This window comes from Protopterus annectens, chromosome 11.part0, assembly GCF_019279795.1.
Source record: "Protopterus annectens isolate FY-2018-M chromosome 11.part0, PAN1.0, whole genome shotgun sequence".
NCBI classification, from domain to species: Eukaryota; Metazoa; Chordata; order Ceratodontiformes; family Protopteridae; genus Protopterus; species Protopterus annectens.
The window spans coordinates 839,038,991-839,058,501 of record NC_056745.1 but is presented as its reverse complement, the minus strand read 5'-3'; the positions used below and the strand labels follow the sequence as shown (position 1 = coordinate 839,058,501).

The 19,511-nt window shown below is 44.2% G+C and overlaps 1 protein-coding gene across 1 annotated transcript in view; it reads right to left on the bottom strand.

Annotated features, from left to right (window-relative positions):
* CDC123 (cell division cycle 123) overlaps positions 1-19,511 on the bottom strand; it is a 904,444-nt gene that overhangs the window by 810,193 nt on the left and 74,740 nt on the right. Inside the window, exons 4-5 of the mRNA XM_044088252.1 lie at positions 18,232-18,264; positions 18,047-18,142 (exon numbers count right to left, since the gene is read on the bottom strand). Of these exons, the coding sequence (XP_043944187.1) occupies positions 18,047-18,142; positions 18,232-18,264 (129 nt within the window). The remainder of the gene's footprint in view (positions 1-18,046; positions 18,143-18,231; positions 18,265-19,511) is intronic.

Here is a 19,511-nt window from a genome sequence, read left to right as displayed (position 1 = left end):
TTTGTTTAGAATACGGAGATCCAGACTTGGTCTCCAGCCCCCTGTCTTTTCTGGCACTAAAAAGAACCACAAGTAAAATCCGTATCCTATTTGGTCTGATGCGACTTCCTGGATGAATCTTTTCTAGCAGCTTTTGCATTTCTAAGGCTGCTTTGTCCCTCTGACTGGACGGAACATCGGGGAGTCTGTTAGAGTTCTTGGATAAAGAATGAAGAGAATAAAGTAACCTCTATAAAGAATTCTTAGCACCCAGGCATCTGTAGTTACTTATCACCAGGCTGTTGGGTGCAAAGAAAATCTTCCCCTGACTGCCTCCAGAGGCAAGCAATTGAGCCTCTTTTTAGCAGCACTGATAGGGTTGGCCAGAGAAGGAATCCCTGGAACCCTGGTTATGTGGGCCACCTCTGCCTCTCTGACAGTGTCTTCCATTGGAACTCCCACCTCTGCCCTGAGGGGACTCTGTACCACGTGTCCTGGAAAGGCCTCTCGGACTTCCTGAACCACATCTTCCCACTCCTTGGATTCCTGGAATAGGCTTGTTGGGGAGCACAAAAAATTATGCCCACTGCAGACAGGGTCTTTCCATCTTTCTCACACCTGGTTAGAGTTTCCTTAACTTTAGGGCTGAACAAGGAGGATCCATCAAAGGGAGCATTGACGAAGGAAGACTTGAATGGCTCCGCAAACTCACACAGGTGCATCCAAGCGTGTCATCAAATTGCAACACCTGAACCTGCTGACCTTGTAGACCCTTCAGCTGCATGTGCAATTAGCCTCATGGATAAACTAAACTAGAGATGGACTCCAGGGTAGCTAACTGGGAGGCCACTTTTATTGGACCCCCTCAGCTACTGCTCTGATACGGTATCCAACAGCTCCTTGACTAGATCCCTTTGGAGCCCAGTAAAATGTGCCAAAAAGTTCAAAGACCTAATGATGAAGGTCAATGATGCATAAACCTGCTTCCCAAATCTGTCCATCGCCGTCGACTCCCGGTTAGGGGGATGAACTGGAACTTTCCTCAGCCAGTTCCTTTTTAGTGGCAGACGCTACCACCATGGCATCTACTGCTAATCCTTTCGCCCAGTACTGATGATCCTCGGAAGTGGAAAGCATTTTATCTGGTCTCTGGGGATCAGTTCTATTGAATCAGTGGCCTCCCAAACCCGCTGAGTGAGCAATTTAATTAGATCGTCAGTGGGAGGGGTCACCCAGGAAATAGATGGGTGAGCTCCAAAGGCCTGCAAGTACACAGACTCCTCAGAGGTAGGGTCTTTGGGCTTCCAGTCACCCCTCTGTTTAAGGATCTCAAGAATTTCTCCAAAGGAGACATCTTCTGGGGGTGACCGGGAGGAACCCTCCCCCTCATCAAAATTTATGTCCTCGATGACAAACTCTTCAGAGGGGTCCAGATGTTTCCTCTTACACTATTTCTTCCACAGGTCCTCTTCAGTGGGAATATTTGAAGACTTGGAAGACAAGTGACCCTTTGTCAGTATGTCTTGCATCCCTGGAGATTGCTGTCCAGATACAGAGGTTGGTGGTAGCTCTGGGTAAGCAGAGGTCAAGGGGTAAGACTCCATTAACACAGGAGCCATCTGGGAAGAAGCAATGGCCAAAGCCCTCTCCATAGCTGGAAAAGCAGGCCCACCTGAGGAGGTATGGGAGCCCAGAACACAGACAAAAATCGGAACCGGGGTCACACCCAGCCCCAAGAAACCTACCTGCAGAGCTGGAGCCGAGGAAGCGCCTGCAGCTGGTACAGCCTGAAGCAGTAAGGTCGGCTCCAAATAAAAAACAGGAGCCAACTCAAATTCTCTGGACGCAATGGCGGAGGCCCAATCCTGGGGACCTGTCGGTTCTGAAGGCATCAAGAGAGTCATAGCCGTGCTCGGATCCAAGGACAAAGAAGTAATTGGTGCTGAGGCCATACGAGTCTGTGTGGATTGAGTCAACAGCTGTAAAGCCTGCAAAGAGGTCAGAGGAGGAGTACATGTGGGGGTACCAGGAAAGAATTCTCCTGCACCAGGAGGGGGCTGAGGAGATAGGGGAAAACCCTTAGCTGTCAGAAGTTGATCCACCAACCTCACTATATCAACTTCAGAAAGAATCCTGGTGGCGCATACGGACAACTCTGAGGGAGATTCAGGTCTCTCTATAAAGGGGCTAGGAAGATGACGCAGAAAGAGGTTGATCGATGGAGAATAGGTAGTCCTGGGTGCAAACAAAGATTTAGTCTTCATCACTGGGACAGAAGGTAGGACCTGCAGGAGATGTCGGTAATGACATAGTACCTAAAATAGTTGGTGCTAACATAGGAGTTGGTGTCAATGGCACAGAGGTAGAGGTCAGTGCCGAGAACTCAGTGCATTCTGAAATTTTTGGAACCTTAGATTTTGGTTCCAAACAGGAACCAGCTGAAGGGTGTTTATGTTTTTCAGAAGTCAGTGCCAATGGAAATGTCGGCACCAAATTGCCAGAGGCCTGAGGAGATTGTACAGACTTGGACAATGCTTCCTCAAAAGAGACCTTAAGAAGCCCTTTAAAGATCAAATTAGTTCTACGTTACACCAGGGCTCTATTACTGAAGCCTTGGCAGACAGAGCACTCTAGATCAAGATGAGAAACACCCAAGCAACACACACACATTTGTAATGACCATACGAGTTCAGCATTTTCCTGACGCAGTCTTGGCAACGTTTAAAACCAGTGGTTGATTTTGATTTATCTGCCATTATAGCCAGAAAGGGCAAAAGATCTAGAAAGAGAACGTTGGGAAACACACTCACCAAGTTATAAAATAGAAAAAAATTCTACCAATGATGGTAGCAGAGATTACCCAACGGTAAGGGAAAGAGAGAAGAAACAAACCAACTATGGTAAGCAAAAACTACCCAAAGGTACAGGTTAAAGAAAATTAACTCTCTCATGAACAGAAAAAGGTAGACAGGGTTCAGATATTACCACATAAATTAAGGAAGACAAAAAGTAAGAAAAGGTTAGAAAATTGTATTAAAATTGTAAAATGTACTTAAACTGTGAGAGAGTTGGCTGACGTGTCTTTTCTATAAAAGCGGCAAACGAGATCCAAGGTAATGCAGAGAAGGGCATTGTGGGTAGACTATTAGCTCGAGAGTTTTTTTGGCTGGTGAAGCTATGTAACAGCCGGATCTGTTCCGAGCATCGGAACCATAACCCATCAGTCAAGGCTAGATAAAGATTGACAACGTCAGATAATTTATTAAACTTTTCTGCTGTAGCATCTGTAAAATCAGGACCACTCTCAGAAAAGAACTAGAACAGCCCACTACAAAAAATGTCAACACTGATGTGATTAATATTGCAAATGGTTCAAGACAGAACTGACACAAGACCAGCTCAAAGTGTACTAGAAAATGATCTGATCACAAAATTGATTCCACCAGCAGGTTTGTAGTTACCAAATCCAGTGCATGACCAAGTTTATGTACTCCAGGCTTAATGATCTGAGCAAACCCTCCTTTCATAATGCAATTAAATTTGTAAGCAAGAGACTCTGTTTCATCACTGACCCAGACAGAAAAATCACTCAGTACAACAAAGTGCTGATGACCCAAGACTGTGTCGATGACAATATCAGTGAAATCCTAAAGGAAATGTACCTGGTGGAACACAGATAAGGAGAAATAATAGTTATGTACTTACCATAACTTGGTATCTGTGCTATCCGTAGTCACCATTCATGCATGGGTCTAGGATCCAACATCGGATCTCCACCAGGAAAAACTTAGACAACAGCTTAGCTCAAGCTCCTCCCCTCCCATAATGCTCTGCTGCTCCTCCCCTCCCATAATGCTCTGCTGCCCTCTAACCCCTCAGATCGAGTTTGCCCTGGAGAAAAGAGACAGAGTAGACCTGCCACCAGAAAGGATCCAGCTAATATTCTGCCAATCCCTCAGGAAGGGGGATAGGAGGGTGGAACTGTGATGAATGGCGACTACGGATAACACAGATACCAAGTTATGGTAAGTACATAACTAGTAATCGGACGTTATCCTAGTCACCATTCATCATGCATGGGTCAGAGTCCCCGACTATGCAACATTCTCGGGTGGCCTCATGGAAGGACATGTCGACGAACAGTGGAGCCAAAGGAAGCCCTTCCCCTAGAAACTAACAAATTGCTGCTGCACAAATGTCATCCATGGACTGAGCTAAGGCGGCAGCTGATGCAGCCACTGACCTAACAGAATGAGCCTTAACCGGTCCAGGCAAAGGAGAAACACAGGAGGAGTAAATGAAAAAAATGCAATGGGAAATCCAACAGGAAATGGTAACTTTTGAAACAATTCAGCCCTTACTGTTGACTGAAAAGCCCACGAACAGCTCGGCCCTTTCTGTTGACTGAAAAGCCCACAAACAATTAGTCTGAAAGATGAAAAGCCTTAGTTCTATGTAAATAAAAATGAAGCTGTCTATGAACATTCAAGGTATGCAAAATGTATTCCCCCTCGTTAGCATAATTAGGAAAGAACACTGGATGTTGGACAGACTGACTGAGGTTCGCTTCTGTGGCGACTTTTGGCATAAAAGAAGGATTGGGTCTCAAGGCCACACTGTCTTTATGAAATAGCAAATAAGTAGGCTTGATGGTAAGAGTCTGCAGTTCTGAAACCCTTTCTGTTGAAGTTAAAGCCACCAATAGGGCAGTTTTCCAAGAAAGGAATTTGAGATCACAAGATGCGGCAAGATCAAAGGGGACCCGAGTTAGAGAATGCAGCACCAGCGCAAGATCCCACAGTGGGGAAGGACCTTGATTGGGGGACGCAATAAAAAGACACCTTTCAAGAAAGCCTTGCAGAGGCAAGAAGAGAACATAGGTTTGTCATTAAGGTGGAAATTAGAAATAGCAGCATTTGAACTTTAATCGTAGGGAAACTAGTGCCCTCCTGAAAGAGGGAAGCCAGGAAAAGGAAAATGTCTGAAATAGGAGCTGAAAATGGATCCAGATTCCAATCTTTAGCCCAGACAGGACCAATCTTTAGCCCAGACAGAAAACCTCTTCCATTTACTTCTGTAAACTCTCTTGGTGGAAGATTTCTGAGAAGCCAGGATAATGCCCTTCACAGGGATTCAAGCCTGGACTTGGCAAGAATCATTGGAATTGGACAAACCAAGCTGTCAGATGGGTTCTCCAGATTTGTAAGCGGAAGGAGAGATGGGCGAGAGATCAAATTCAGAATTGGATCGAGCATCCAGGGAGGGTGCTTCAGACGAGGCTGTAGAAGAGGGAACCACACTTGCCAAGGACAGAATGGGGCAATGAGGATCAACTGCATCCTGAAGCGTCTTGCTTTCTGAAGAACTTATTAGTGGCAATGGAGAAAAGGCATAAAGGAGACATGGAGGCCAATCATGAGTCAGAGCATCCCTGGAGGACTCCCCCTCTGGGGAATCAAAGCAAAGTAGCTGCTGCATTTGTGGTTGAGAGGGGAAGCAAACAGAGAGAAGCTTGGTTGGCCCCACCGACGGAAGATCTGCTTCGCCACTAGCAGATTCAGGGACAACTCACGCGGGGTCTGCCAGCAATTTGGGATACTCCAGGAATATGCATTGCAAAGAGAAAGTGCCCCGAGGACATTGCCTCACAACAAAGCAGATAGGAACGTTTTCCCCCTTGTTTGTTTATGTACTATACAACCTCCATGTTGTCAGTGTGCACTGCTACAGTTCCTAGAGGGAGACAGTCCTGAAAGAGTTGCAACATAAAACAGGACTGTTCTCATCTCCAGAACACTGATGTGCAGTTTGGTCTCTGATTGGGACCACGTCCCTTGGACAGTCTTCCCCAGGAAGTGCTCCCCCACCTTATGATGGAAGCATCCGTGGTCATCAAAACGGGGGCAGAAAACAACCTGCCCACTAGGAGGGCTGGAGAGTGCATCTACCATGATAGATTTCTTCGACATATAGGAGTAAGTGGTACAGGAAATGAAAGAGGATGAGAAAGAGCTGACCTCTGAACAGATAGGGTCCACTGTAAAACTCTCATATAATACCTGGCCAGTGGAACCAGATAAATGGCTGCTGCCATGGACCCTAAGGCTCTTAAAATGAGCGGCACTGGAGGACGAGTTTGTTCCAGAAGAGCCTGTACATGAGACTGGATTAGAATCACACATTGGATGGAGAGAGCTGCAATCTCTGAGGCAGTGTCCAACTGGGAACCAATAGGAAATTCACCCCAGGGATCACTTCTGAGGCTCTGCTCGACAGGGGCACAGGAAAATAATTTTCTTGGGTGGCGAAAGCCAGGGTACCTTTTTGGCTAGGCTTATATAGGCCCTAGGGCTATAGCCTAGTACCTACCTATGAATTCCAGGTGCTGAGACGTGGTCAAAGAAGACTTGGCAAGAATCACTGTGATTCCAAGCTGGTCGAAAAGATGAAGAAGAAACTGTGTGGTCTCCAGCAGTTGATGCTGAGAGGGAGCTGTGAGAAGCCAATCGTCGAGGTAGGGAAACACCTGGAATCCGTGCAGCCTGAGATGAGCTGCGACCGCTGCCATACACTTGAACACCCGGGGTGGCTGTGGTGAGTCCAACGGGCAGGGTACAGAACTGAAAGCGATTGGCTCCTATGCAAAAGTGGAGAAATCTCCTGGACCTCCTGTCTAGTTTGATATAATAGTACACATCCTGGAGATCCACACAGCACATAGTCATTTTGGTGCAGAAGGGGCACAATGGACTGTACAGTGACCATCCGGAACTTCAACTTCTTGAACAAGAGGTTCAACTGACTGAGGTCCAGAATGGGACACAGGTCCCCTGTTTTCTTTGGCACTAAAAAGAAGCAGGAGTAATTCCGGATCCTCTTTGCCCTGTAGGGAACCTTTTGGATGTCTCTTTTTTGAATGAGGTTGGTCACCTCTAGATGGGCTAACTCTCTCTGACCGGGTGGCATGTCAGGGAGAGTTCTACTTCTTAGCAGTGGGTTGGAAAAGGGAATATAATCCTGGATATAACTCTTAGCACCCACTGATCGGTTGTTATGTTTGCCCAGGCTAAAGAGTGCAAAGATAACCAACCCCCAACTGCCTCCAGGGAGGGACAGTCTGGTGGCAGCTCAGGAGTGCTTAAAGGGCTTTTCAGTGAAGGGTTCTCTAGAGCCCTGGTTTTGCAGGCCTCCTCTGCCCCTAAGGTGGCGTCGACCATTGAATTCTCTCCCCCCATCCCCTGGAAAAAAAGTCTACCTGAGCTTCCTGAAAGGAAGACTGTGACTTACGGAACCAGATCTTCTGACTCCCCTGCTGGGTCTTGGAAAAGGACCTTTGGGGGGGTAGAGAACTTAATCCCTACAGCCGACAGCATTTTCCCTTCTTGCTCACTGTGGGTTAAAGTTTTTTTTACAGTTGGTCCAAAGAGGGTTGAACCATCAAATGGAGCATTGGTGAATGACACCTTAAATGCTTCCGCAAACCCACATAAGCAAAGGCAGGCATGATGCCGGATGGCGATGTCTGTGCCTGCCACCCATAAAATACCCTCTGCAGCATTGGATATCAACCTCATGGACAAATTAGCTATGGACGTGAGAATGGCCAGCTTGGGAGAAACAGTTTTAAAATCCTCTGCAGGCATGGACTCCGAGAGGGAAGTGGTAAGCTCCTTTATCAAATCCCTCTGGAGAAGGGTGAAATGTGTCACACAGTTTAAAGCTCATAAGCTGAATGAAGCCGATGTGAACACCCCTATTCCAAATCTGTCAATCACTGTCAACTCGTGGTTGAGAGGATGGACAGATGAACTCTGTTCCCACCAGCTCTTTTTTGGTGGTGGCAGCTACCACAATCGCATCCACTGGAACTGCCTTGGACCAAAAGGATTTCTCAGAAGAGGGACTCAAAAACTTGTCCACTCTCTTAGGTACTGGCTGCACTATCCGGTTCCTTCCTTGCCCTGCTGGCAATGAGATTGATCAAGTTGTCAGCAAGAGGGAACATCCAAGAGATAGATGGGCCTGTTCTAAATGCCTTCAGAAACAGTTTCCTCCAAGGATAGGGTCTGGGCAGACCAACCGCCCTTAGCCTTAAGGATTTCCAGGATGTCTCCGAAGAAGACATTATTGGGCGGCAACCTAGGGGACCTGTCCCCCTCATCGGTATCCGTTTCCTCCGTGACAGACTCCATTGGGGAGTCAAGATATCTCCTCTTCTGATGCAGTTCCTCTGCAGGAGGCTCTGGGGAAGACTGGTAAGAGGTGCTGACCCCAATGGTGGTAACTCACCCATGGAGGCTGGATCAAACAGGCCGACCAGGAGCAGGATGAGAGTGTCCACTCAAAATCTGAGGCTGGGATGGAGCCTGGCAAGCAGGGGTGACTCCTCTGGCAGCAGCGAGAGACCTTTCCACCACCCGGAAAGCAGAAGGACTGGACAAAGTCCCCTCCCCCGCTGCAGTGGACAACACCACAAGGAAGGATGGAGCAGACCCCGTCAGGACCTCCAACCCTCTGGAGAAGGCCAAACCAGAGCTATTGAGCACTGAGGCACCAAGAGGTAGAGAATGGCCTGAAAGGCCCAGACCCAAACCCGCCCCCACGGACTCCAGGGCGACAACCTGGACCGGTGGCCTCACCTACCCCGAGGGAGGTAGAGCAGAACTGGCCAAGGGTTCTCATGGGGTAGGAACAAGGGTGTCCTGGAAATCCCTACCTCCATGCAACCCGCCGGACCCCCTCAGCCCAATCCCAGCTGGGTTGGATTACGAGAAACTAGCCGGAGAGTAGAAGGCTCCTTAGTCCGATGGGCTGGGAAAGCCAGAAGCCCCAACTCTATTTCAGCCTTTAAAAAGGAACGCATCATACTGTCCATATCAGAAAGAAGGATGCTCCTGGAGGATCGAGAGGAGATAGAGGATCTAGCTGGAGACCCATGTCAGGACCCTGAGGACTTCCTCCGGCGGTCCGTGCAACAGCTCCTTTGAGGAGGGGTATATAAACTATCCCCTCCCATAAGATCCAGGGGAAGGGCTTCGATAACAATAGAATCCAACATAGGTCTCTGTCTCGGACCTTATCGTATCGGAACCAAGGAAGCAGAATGGTCTGAGGACATACTCTCGAATCCCTCGATCTGGCAGGTCAGATTCATGGCCGACCTGCTCAGACACCAATCCAAAGGCCTCAATCCGGAATCCATGGATCCAGGAGTAGACTCCAAAAAGTACAGTTGTGTACCTACCATAAATGTAGATGTTTGAGTGCATTCACTGTTGCAGTCATTGCACTTGGGTTATCCTGCTGGCAGGCTACCCGCAGTCGGCCTGAATTCCAAAGTCCTGGTCCGGCGTCGGTTGCTGTCGCCTCTTCCCTGACGTCAGAGCGCCAGGGATATAAAAGATGCAGCAGACACCATTTTCTTCAGTTTTTCTTGCCCCAGATGTCAGGTGCCCCCAAAAGGGTAGGCTATAAAAACATTGCTAATAAAAACATGCAGTAACATACACAAAACCTTCATCTACAAGCAAATACACCACATAGGTTGTATACGATAGAGAAGTACAGAGAAGTCCCAGCAAAGAAGGGGGGAATGGTGGGTGGGTAACCTGGACTGTAACATTGAATACACTCGAACATCTACATTTATGGTAGGTACACAACTGTACTATGTTCATCGTGTTTCACTGTTGCAGTCATTACACTTGTGCTGAATCCCAAAACTGAGGTAGGGCGGCTGGGTCTAAATAGCATTAGGAGTGGCTATAAGGCCCTGCAGAACTGCAGTGGCAAAGCCTGCTCTGGATTTAGAGTAAAGAGGTAAGTGGCAGTGCTTGGTAAAGGTGTGCACTGAAGTCCAAGATGCAGCCTCCAAAATATCCTTGGTTGGTACTCATCTGAAGAAGGCTGCTGAGGTGGCTGCTGCCCTGGTAGAATGTGGTCTAATGCCCTTAGACACTGATTTGCCATGTTGTGAATAGCAGAAATGAATGCAGTGTCCTATCCATTTTGAAATAGTCTGCTTTGAGATAGCCTTTCCTTGTGATCCTGCATCATATGCCACTAAAAGCTGCTCAGTCTTTCTGAAAACTTTAGTTTTGTCCAAGAAGAAGCATAGCTGTCTGTGTATGTCCAAAGAATGAAGAAGTCTCTCCCCTTTATTCTGTGGGTTTGGATAAAAGGTAGGCAAATGAATGGTTTGGTTAAGAGCCACACTGGACACTACCTTAGGCATAAATGTTGGGTTTGTCCTTAGAGAAACCCTGTCCGGATGGAAGATAATAAAGGTTCCACAGCCATTAATGCCTGTAACTCTGAGACTCTTCTTCCTGAAGTTATTGCTAGGAGCAGAGCTGTTTTCCATTATTTGAATTTAATATCAGCTGTATTGGCTGGCTCAAAAGGAGGCAGTGTGAGTTTTTCCAAAACAAAATTGAGGTCCCATGCAGGTACTGGTGCTCTCCTTGGAGGTCTTATGTTTTTTGCTCCCCTGAGGAACTGCCTAAGCAATGGATGTGAAAAAAATTGGTGGTTCTGTATTGTAATGAGCTGAAATGGCAGAGGCATGGATCTTAATTGATGAGAAGGATAGGCCTTTGTCCAGCATCTCAGTCAGATATTGTAAAATCTGAGGAATATCTGGTACAAGCGTGTCAATTCCTTGCGCCTGGTTCCAAGCACAGAATCTATTCCATTTTTCTGCATAAGATTCCCTGTTGCTGGGCCTCCTGGCCTCCAAAATAACATCCATAACCGCTTTAGAGAGAGGTGTATACTGAATGGTCATACTGTCCGCCATGCAGCTAGATTTAGGGTTCTGAGTTGGCTGTGCAGGATCTGATTGTTTTGTTGGGTCAGCAAATGAGGAATTTGAGGCAATGTCCAGGCTGGGCCTTGAGACAAGCTCCTTAGGATTGGGTACCAGTGTTGGTGTGGCCAATCTGGGGCAATTAGTATTATTTGTGGCTTCTCTTGTCTGACCTTTAGGAGTACCTTTGGGAGGAGAGGCAGTGGAGGAAAGGCATATATTGTAAGGTTGTTCCAGCTGAATGACAAGGCATCCACTTTCCATGCTTGTTTGCGATAAGTCCTTGTGCAGAATCTCTGAAGTTGGCAGTTGTGAGGGGAGGCAAAAAGATCTAAGTCTGGGCGTCCCCATTCCCTTGTTATCATGCTGAAGATTTGTGGATCTAGTTTCCACTCGTGAGGATCCATGAGGTTTCTGCTTAGTTCGTCTGCCAAAGCATTTGTTTTTCCTGGCAGGAATTGAGATTGCAGGTGTACTTGGTAGGTCAATGCTGTGTTCCACAAAATCATGGCTTGTCTGCAGAGGGGGTAAGAATGCGTGCCCCCCTGCTTATGTACCACATAACTGTGGTGTTGTCCATCTTTATCAGCAGCTGTCCTGGATGAAGTAGGTCCTTGAAGGCTGTCAGGGCATTTTGTACAGCTAGCATCTCTTTTTGATTGATGTGAAGATGCCTTTGGTTTGGGGGCCATGTGCCCTGAATACATTTTCCTGCCATGTGGGCCCCCCAGGCATAATCTGATGCATCTGTTGTTAGTGTTTGCCTGGTTGTGGGTAAAGTGAATGGCTGTCCCTTGTTGTAGTGACAGGCCTGTGCCCACCATCGAAACTCCTGTTGCAGGCAGGGAATGAGTGACATTAATGATTCCAGGCTGTGGCAATGTTGAGTCCAAACACTTTTTAGATACCATTGTAGTTTCCTCATATGCAGTCTTGCACATGGAATTAGCAGAATGCAGGAGGCCATTTTAGCCCAGAGCCTGCAGAATTTTTCTTGCAGATAACTGGGTCTTTGTTGCCATGTTTTCAAAGTAAGAAGTCAGTTGTCTTTGTTTGTCTGGCTTGCACCCAGGAATATTATCTCTTGAGAGGGTACTAGTTTTGATTTCTTTTCGTTTACTGTGTACCCTTGGCAAATTAGTAATCTTTTTCCAAGTGTTGAACCTCTAGAGGTTCTGGGATCCAAGACCCTCAGATCTGAAACCGCTAAGGCTGGAGTTGGATCCGGGGATCTGGGATCAGACAGCCTAGCTTTATTTCCAGAAATCTCTCTCTCTCTGTGGTCAGAGGGGCCCAACTTGGTCGAAGGCTCCTTGACTAAGAGACCCCCCTGAACCATACCTTTTCCAAGCAATTTATTTTGGTGCTTGACCAGGGCCCTGGGGTTGAATGCAGCACAAATGCCAAATTCAACCTCCAGGTGACCGGCGCCAAAACAGTACAGGTACTTCTCGTGCGAGTCGGAAACAGGCATCTTCTGACTGCACAAGGAGCATGTCTTAAACCCTAAAGGTTTCTCAGACATAACGCCCAAAAAAGAACATGCAACCAAGTCTGGAGGGACAAGCAGTAGAGTACAAAAAGACAAGAAAACAAATGCCCAGAAGAAAAATTCTACACCAACTACCACAATAAGAAAAAAACGTGCCAAAAGCCAAACAAACTGGAGGGGATGAAGGGGAAAATGATGGTTCACTAACAGACCCCTACATAAACTTAAAACACTAAGATAATGAAGAAAGAATAATGAGAAAAACCTAAAAGGAAGACCTACTGTTGGAAAGTTTGAAATCCCGGAGGAGCTGAGCAATCTGCATCTGTCCGTTAACCACGGCAAACGAGATATGAGCGGTTAGAGGGCAGCAGACATTATGGGAGAAGAGGGGCTTGAGCTAAGCTGTTGTTTAAGTTTTTTCTGGCTCGGATCCGATGTCGGATCATAGACCCATGCGTGATGAATGGCAAGTAGGATAACATCAGATCCTACAGTTTACTTCTGCAACAAGGACAAGTTCAAAGGAGATATCTCTTTAGTGTTCACATAGATAAGCTGAAGTTTGTTGTTACTACAGACAGCAATTCCAGCACTAAACCTACCCCTCCTAGGGCAATATACAGCCAAGACTCCTGGTCGAATTGTGACAGCTACATAAGGACTGAAGTTTTCCACCAGCCAGGTCTCAGTTATATGAGCAAGATCAGCATTGTGCAACAAATCAGAAATGATGCCCCACTTCTTGTATGTTGACCCTACATATGAGTAGACTGCCCCGAAGGGGTGGTCAGAGAGCAAGTCCCTGATATCCATCCTTGATGGTACATAGGGACCATGAGTACTGTAAAGAGACAAAAGCTCAGACTGTTGTCCTCAGGAATGCCGTGATGGACCCACTGCCTCAGCACCAGTATGGTGCACAGTAGTGTAAGCGGGAGGGGGAAGTTAGGGCATAAAAGGAAAAAAAATGCACTCCTTAGCAACAATATGATGCTGCACTAGGTGCCTCTATCTCCTTGATGACCTCCTATTAAGGTTTGAAGTAAGTTTGACAGAGGAAGCCAGTGGAGAAGGAAAGGCCTAGTGCTGTGAGGAGAGGAAAAAAAATCAAAACAACAATTGCACTGGCAGAAATACAAACTATATTAAAGTACAAGACTCAAAATGAATACAGTACTTGGAATTATCAGAATGGAGCCTATCCTGCACAAATGATCATTAGTCATATAGCTACTGTTAAAACACGTACAACTATGGAATAATAGTACTAAGTGCTTCAAAAGGACCACTGCTGTAGGAAACTCTACGCAAGATTTGGAAATCTACCATGCAGTGTAGCTTTTCACTGGCCAAGGAGGACAGCTGAGAACAAAAATCCCTGCTCTACACCTCTGAACTGGTCATCCAGTCTGCAATGTTTGGAAACTATGTGAATGAATGACTAGGTAGCAACCTCACAAATACTCTGGGAAGATAAATTTGTGAAAGAAAAAAAAAGGCTGCAGCGGTAGTAGACAATCTGGTAGGGTGAAACCTAACCTCCCCAAAAGCTTTGCGGTATCTATTACAAAAAAATGGAAATAGCCAAACACTTGTAAAGAGAATTTGGTTAACAGATTATCTTGTTTTCCATAAAAATATAAAAGCCAGACTGTCGGATGAATTTTGTCTTCTCAGCACAGCTATCATGAGCCTTCAGAGCATCCATGCAATACAGCATTATTCCTCCTTTCTTTTCCTCTTTAGAGAAATACGAGCAAACTGGATGCCGATATTCCAAGCAAATTCAGATACTACTTAAGATATTAATTTTTTTTTTTGTTGCAAATGACTGTCCTTCTGGGAAAAATGTATTAGACTGTTTATATATTACGGTCTGCAATTCATAAATTCATCTAGCAGAGATAAATGCAACAAAGAAAGGTTTTTCCCAAGACCGAAATATGACATTAACTGAACTTACAGGCACAAAGGGAGAAAACTCCTTTTCATTCACAAAATTTAAATCCCAGGTTGGAAGCAACAGATGCCTAAAGGGGTTTGTGTGCAGAAGTCCTTTCAGAAACTGTTGAACAGGAGAAGTGGCTGCTATGGGAGTTTCTAAGTAGGCTAATTTGGCTAAGAGGTGCGCTATTAAGGTAATAACAGACCAAAAGAAAATATTAAATGCTGTAATATTGAGGAACAGACAGCTGTTTCAACAGACCTCTTTTGACTCCAGCAGGAAAATTCTGTATTACTGCTTTTTGAGTATTAACATGGACAACACCTCATGAGAAAAGAGATGGATGTTAGGAGTGAACTTTGAAACTTCCAAGCTGAGCCTGAGAACTTGCAGATTCAGATGCAACAAGCTGACCCACTACTACTTCATCTCAAGCTTTAAAGTCATAGGTTGAGCCAGTGACATTTGTATTAGAAAGGAAGGCTGCTGTTTTATTGGCCAGAAACAGTTATTTGAAAAGATTTTTTTTTCCCTCTCCGTACTTTTTGCAATACTTCTGGTGTTAGAGAGGTTGTCACAAATACATACAGAAATGCTTCAAGTCCAAGGGATTAAGAAGGAATCTGTAGCAATGTCAAGTGATGAAGTCTGTTACAGAAAAACAGTAGACTGTTGTTCAGGTGTCATGTAAATAGGTCCTCCTCTGGATGCTCCATGACTTTATGCCCATGAAAATGTTCCCACCAGCTATTCACACGAGAGATTGACATTTCATAGCTTAGTCAATTTGTTACGGTGTTCTGTTTGATTGGAAACCAAATAGTTTGAGGAGTTAATTTTGACTGTCTGATAATGTGCTGGCAAGCACCTTCCACATCCAGTCATTAGACAAGGCACTCTGCAGAACTATAGGCAAGACAGACTGTACCGTTAGTATCATGAACTTCTTTTGTTCTTACGAACTTGTTTAGAATTTAAGAGATCTAAAAGGTGTCTCTATAGCTTCTCTTTGGTACTAGAAAAAGCACTAAACAGAAACCTCTGCAAATGGCTGGACAGCCTGAAAACAAATGTTGGACTACTGGCATAGTTAAATCTTGCCATCTCTTTTAAAGAGCAAGAATGAGGTCTGACAGAACAGCAGAGAATTCTATGGAACTGTCACACCTACCCACTTGCCTTTTTAATTCAATACCATATTTGTGCAGAAAGGGTGAACTCCCTCTTAGGGGAAGGACACAGGAAAGGCATGGGTGAAGTGAAGATGACTCCAAAACGGCTATTTTACAAGTCATCACTAGTATGACTGTCATGAAGTTTTAGTTGGAAGGTGTAATGTCATGTGTTTCATCACAATGTGTGAGCCAACAGAACACACTTTTTTTTTTGGGGGGGGGGGCTTTTTCTCCAGTGTGGCAAGACCATGGAGTTATTATATATAATTTAGGGGGTATGCAGGGTGCTCGGAGGCCTTGCCCCACACAACAAAATATTTTCTGCATTTTTTTAAGGCTTTCAGCTTGACAACTGTGATTATCATTTTTCGAAATACAGTGAATCAAAGAAATACAATGAAACACCTTATAGGTAAAACACTGTGAAAATGTCACTCAGAGAAGGGTCTATTTTGCTTGGAGACGCTCTACTGTTGCTGCCACTGCTGTGGTACCGTCTCTTACTCCATGAAGACTGCAGTTTCCTTTGGAATTGCTTCTGCTCTTCAAAGTGCAACAGTTTGATTTACCTTCTAAAGAAAGGCCAGTTCTTGGAGGAATAATGTTTTAAAATATCTAGAGACAGCAGAAAGGAAGATCTGCTTCATGTGTTACATTACCTTCCTTTTACTTTTGCTGCAAAACTTTTAAGACTATGACAATGGAGAAAGACTTGACCAATAGGACATTCAGATTTTTGGTCTTTACTTCAAAGAATGACTGGGTATACAGCATAACACCGATAATTCCCAACGACTGCCATACTAATCCATACACTTACTGGACTGTGTCCACAATTAACCAGGTAGAAACACACTTTATCAAGAAGATTTGAACTGCTGTCCTTTAATGATACATCAGAATTATGTTATGTAAGGTCATTGTTTGAGCTATCAGACTGGTAGCGGGACTATGTGGATCTGTTGAACTACTCCAATTCTTACAGAGGCATGTTTTTTCATGTCCTCATAATACCCTGTGTTAAGAGTTTCAACGGTGAAAGTCAAGCAAGATCCTTCCTAGAATGAAATTCAGCAGTTGCTGGTTCTGACAACCTGTTCTTATACATCCCTTTTAGACTCTAGAACAGCAAACTTTTTTTAGGAGCTGGTAGCTGTGAATCTGGATCTACAAAGAGAGAGCTTCAAATATGCCCTGCAAAATCTTATAACAGGAGGAATGCCTACTGGCTTTGTCTGTTCTGTCTTCAAAGCTAAACATACTTTCTATTTTTGTAGTTGACCATTAGGATTAAAGAGTTATTACATTTAGTGTTTCTCCAAAGGAAACATCTTCAGGTGAGGAGCTCAACGAGAGGGATTCTTCAGCATCCTCATATGTATCTTAACTCACAAGAGAATAAATGAGGTCTAAGTAAGCCATATCAGTGTCATCTTCCTCAAAATCTGAGGAAAAATGTTTTTTTTTTTTTTTTTTTTTACAAGGAACGGATCCAGTGTTAAAGTTTAGGTTCAGCTTTGAAAGATATCATCACCATTTTTACAAAATCAAAATACTCCTGTACTTTCTTCTTGTAGTCAATAAAAATAGGAAGAGTGACAGATACATGGTGGACCGATAGTCATCATAGAAAGAGGTATCCATAGGAGTTGGTTAAGTGCTAGGTACCTGGTACCAGGAATGTTCAGCAGTGGGATAAGAACAAGCTTTTGCCCCACATACATCTGCCCATGCATGTTTACACTATAATGGTTGAAAAATCATCAGAAAATGGAATGGCAGAAATATGGACTGCCTTTGGAATCAAAACAAGTTCAGGCATCTAGCAGCTGATGTCTTGGGGAAATGATTGTTCTTTCTAGAATTTGAAAAGTTTTAAAAGCCATCTTACATTTTGCTAAACTAAAGGAAGAACTCTGTCTCAAAACTACTTATCCTGCCAGCTCAGGAATATAATCACCACTGAACACAATTACACAACACAATGTAGGCAGGCTGTGGTCTAGGTATGTACAATGCTGGATTAGTGATGGAGGAACAACTCAAAGGAGACAGATTTAATTATTTCACTCCTTTGGCTCTCTGATCAGATCATACCTGAAGTACTGGGTAAAGTTTTGAAGTTTTTTTACAGGACATATACCAGAGGAAAGTGTGTATAACTTGGAAAGTGAGATGAACAGATAATAGGAATTGTGAAGTACAAATAAATGCTGATTAGACTGGTTGTTTATATAATGGAAAGATATGGAAGCACAGAAATATATATAGCAAGGAAACTGGTGGGAATGCGAGACAAGAGAGAGATGGAAAAGTAAGGGACAGGTAATGGTGGAAAATGGAAAGCAAAAGATTTAAGACGGATATTGTGGCAGGGGCTTTTCAAATTCCTGTCAGAAAATGTGCTGCTATGTAAATTAAAAGAAGGGCTCAGAGGACCGTGGAACAAATGGAAGATGGGGGAGTGACAAATGCAACACAAGTGGACTTCCTGAGTCAATCTTCACTCAACATGTTTGCATGTTATGTATTAAAAAGACTGCCAACAGAAGCAGTGTAATGTGTAAAACACAGAAATATAACAAATAAGAAATCTAAAAATCATTTCAATGTAGCAAGTCAACAATGTGTAGAAACTTGCTTACTCTAGGAGCACTCCAGTTCATTTTGGGGAAAACACTTCCTCCCAAGGAATTGATAGCTTCCTGCACTTCATTTGCAAACTCTGGGAATTCAGGTGCCTGCACAAAAGAAAAAATGGCAGCATTACATACAACTCAAAAAGTACCACAGAAGAAATAAATCACTATTACTTTATAAAAGGCTTTACCGTTAATGTTGTTGTGTTCTCATCATCAGACCACTGCACAAAAAAAAGAAAGAAAAACAGTGTATGTGAGTGACACTTTTTTACTGCAACAATATTTCACCTCTTTCTTATCTTAAACTTTGCCTACTGTATTAAAATAGTGCTCAAATAAAGATACATAAGTGGAATTATCCCACAAACAAGTAAACAAGGAGGCACATTTGAAATGCCAGCAGTGCTCTGTGGTGGACTAACTTGTGGTTCCAGGCTTTTTTTTCTTAGAGTTTGCTTCATACCAGTGATCTACACAAATAAAGCAGTATTCTCATCTTCCTGGACTATTAAACCTTAACGCCATCTGTTATGAGGTAGCGCCATATGTACCAGGGAGAGTAGGACAGTAAAGTGTACAAATGCCTGCATAGCTAGCTGGAGTTTTGTACAGAATTTTATGTTATTTGACTATCACATCGATTTGTACAAATGTTTTCGTTAAAAATATACTTGTAAAGTTACTTGTATTAAAAATGCATCAACAGCGGGTCCTGCTGGACAGAAAAGAGTTATACATGTACTGTCAGACAGTATCATTATAGCTGATTAAATATATATATTTTAAAAGAGAACTCTGGAAGGGTGGAAAGTTTGAAATTGTGTTATAACTTTCAGATGCTGCCACAGGTGTTAGCAAAGCTCTGTGTGTGTATTGGATCGGAGTTGATGTCATCCTCTAACCAGCATCTGGTTTCTTTGGAACTCTTGCAGCAGCACTTTGGAACTTTATAGGAAAATTTTCTGACAGGATATACATCTCACACATCCACACAGACAGACAGACATCATCTGGCTTCTGCTGTGGTAAGACACTCAGCACACATCAGCTTGCCTTGCTTTAGTAAGTAGTCAGGGAACAGTAATTCTTTAGTCAGGGACATTTAGCAAGAACAGTATTGTTTTCTGCATCTGTGAGAAACTGTTTGATTTTTTACATCTCTGTGGTTGAAATTGTTTATTGTATTCAGTATTCACCTGTTTTCAGTTTTATAATTTATCATTAAATATTTTAATATTTTCATTCTGGCTGGCCCTTTACAGAATACTTTTAACATCTTGAGAGTACTTATGCTTGTTTTAGTGACACTGTGGCCACTCCGGAAAGCCTTGCTGCTTTGGTCACATGCTACCATTTGTATTGGTATTAATTTTACACAGTATAGTTGGTTAACCTTGGTAACAGCCTTAGGGTAGATGACTGGTCATGGTTACCTCACAGTCTGGGCACAACTACTACATTTGTACCA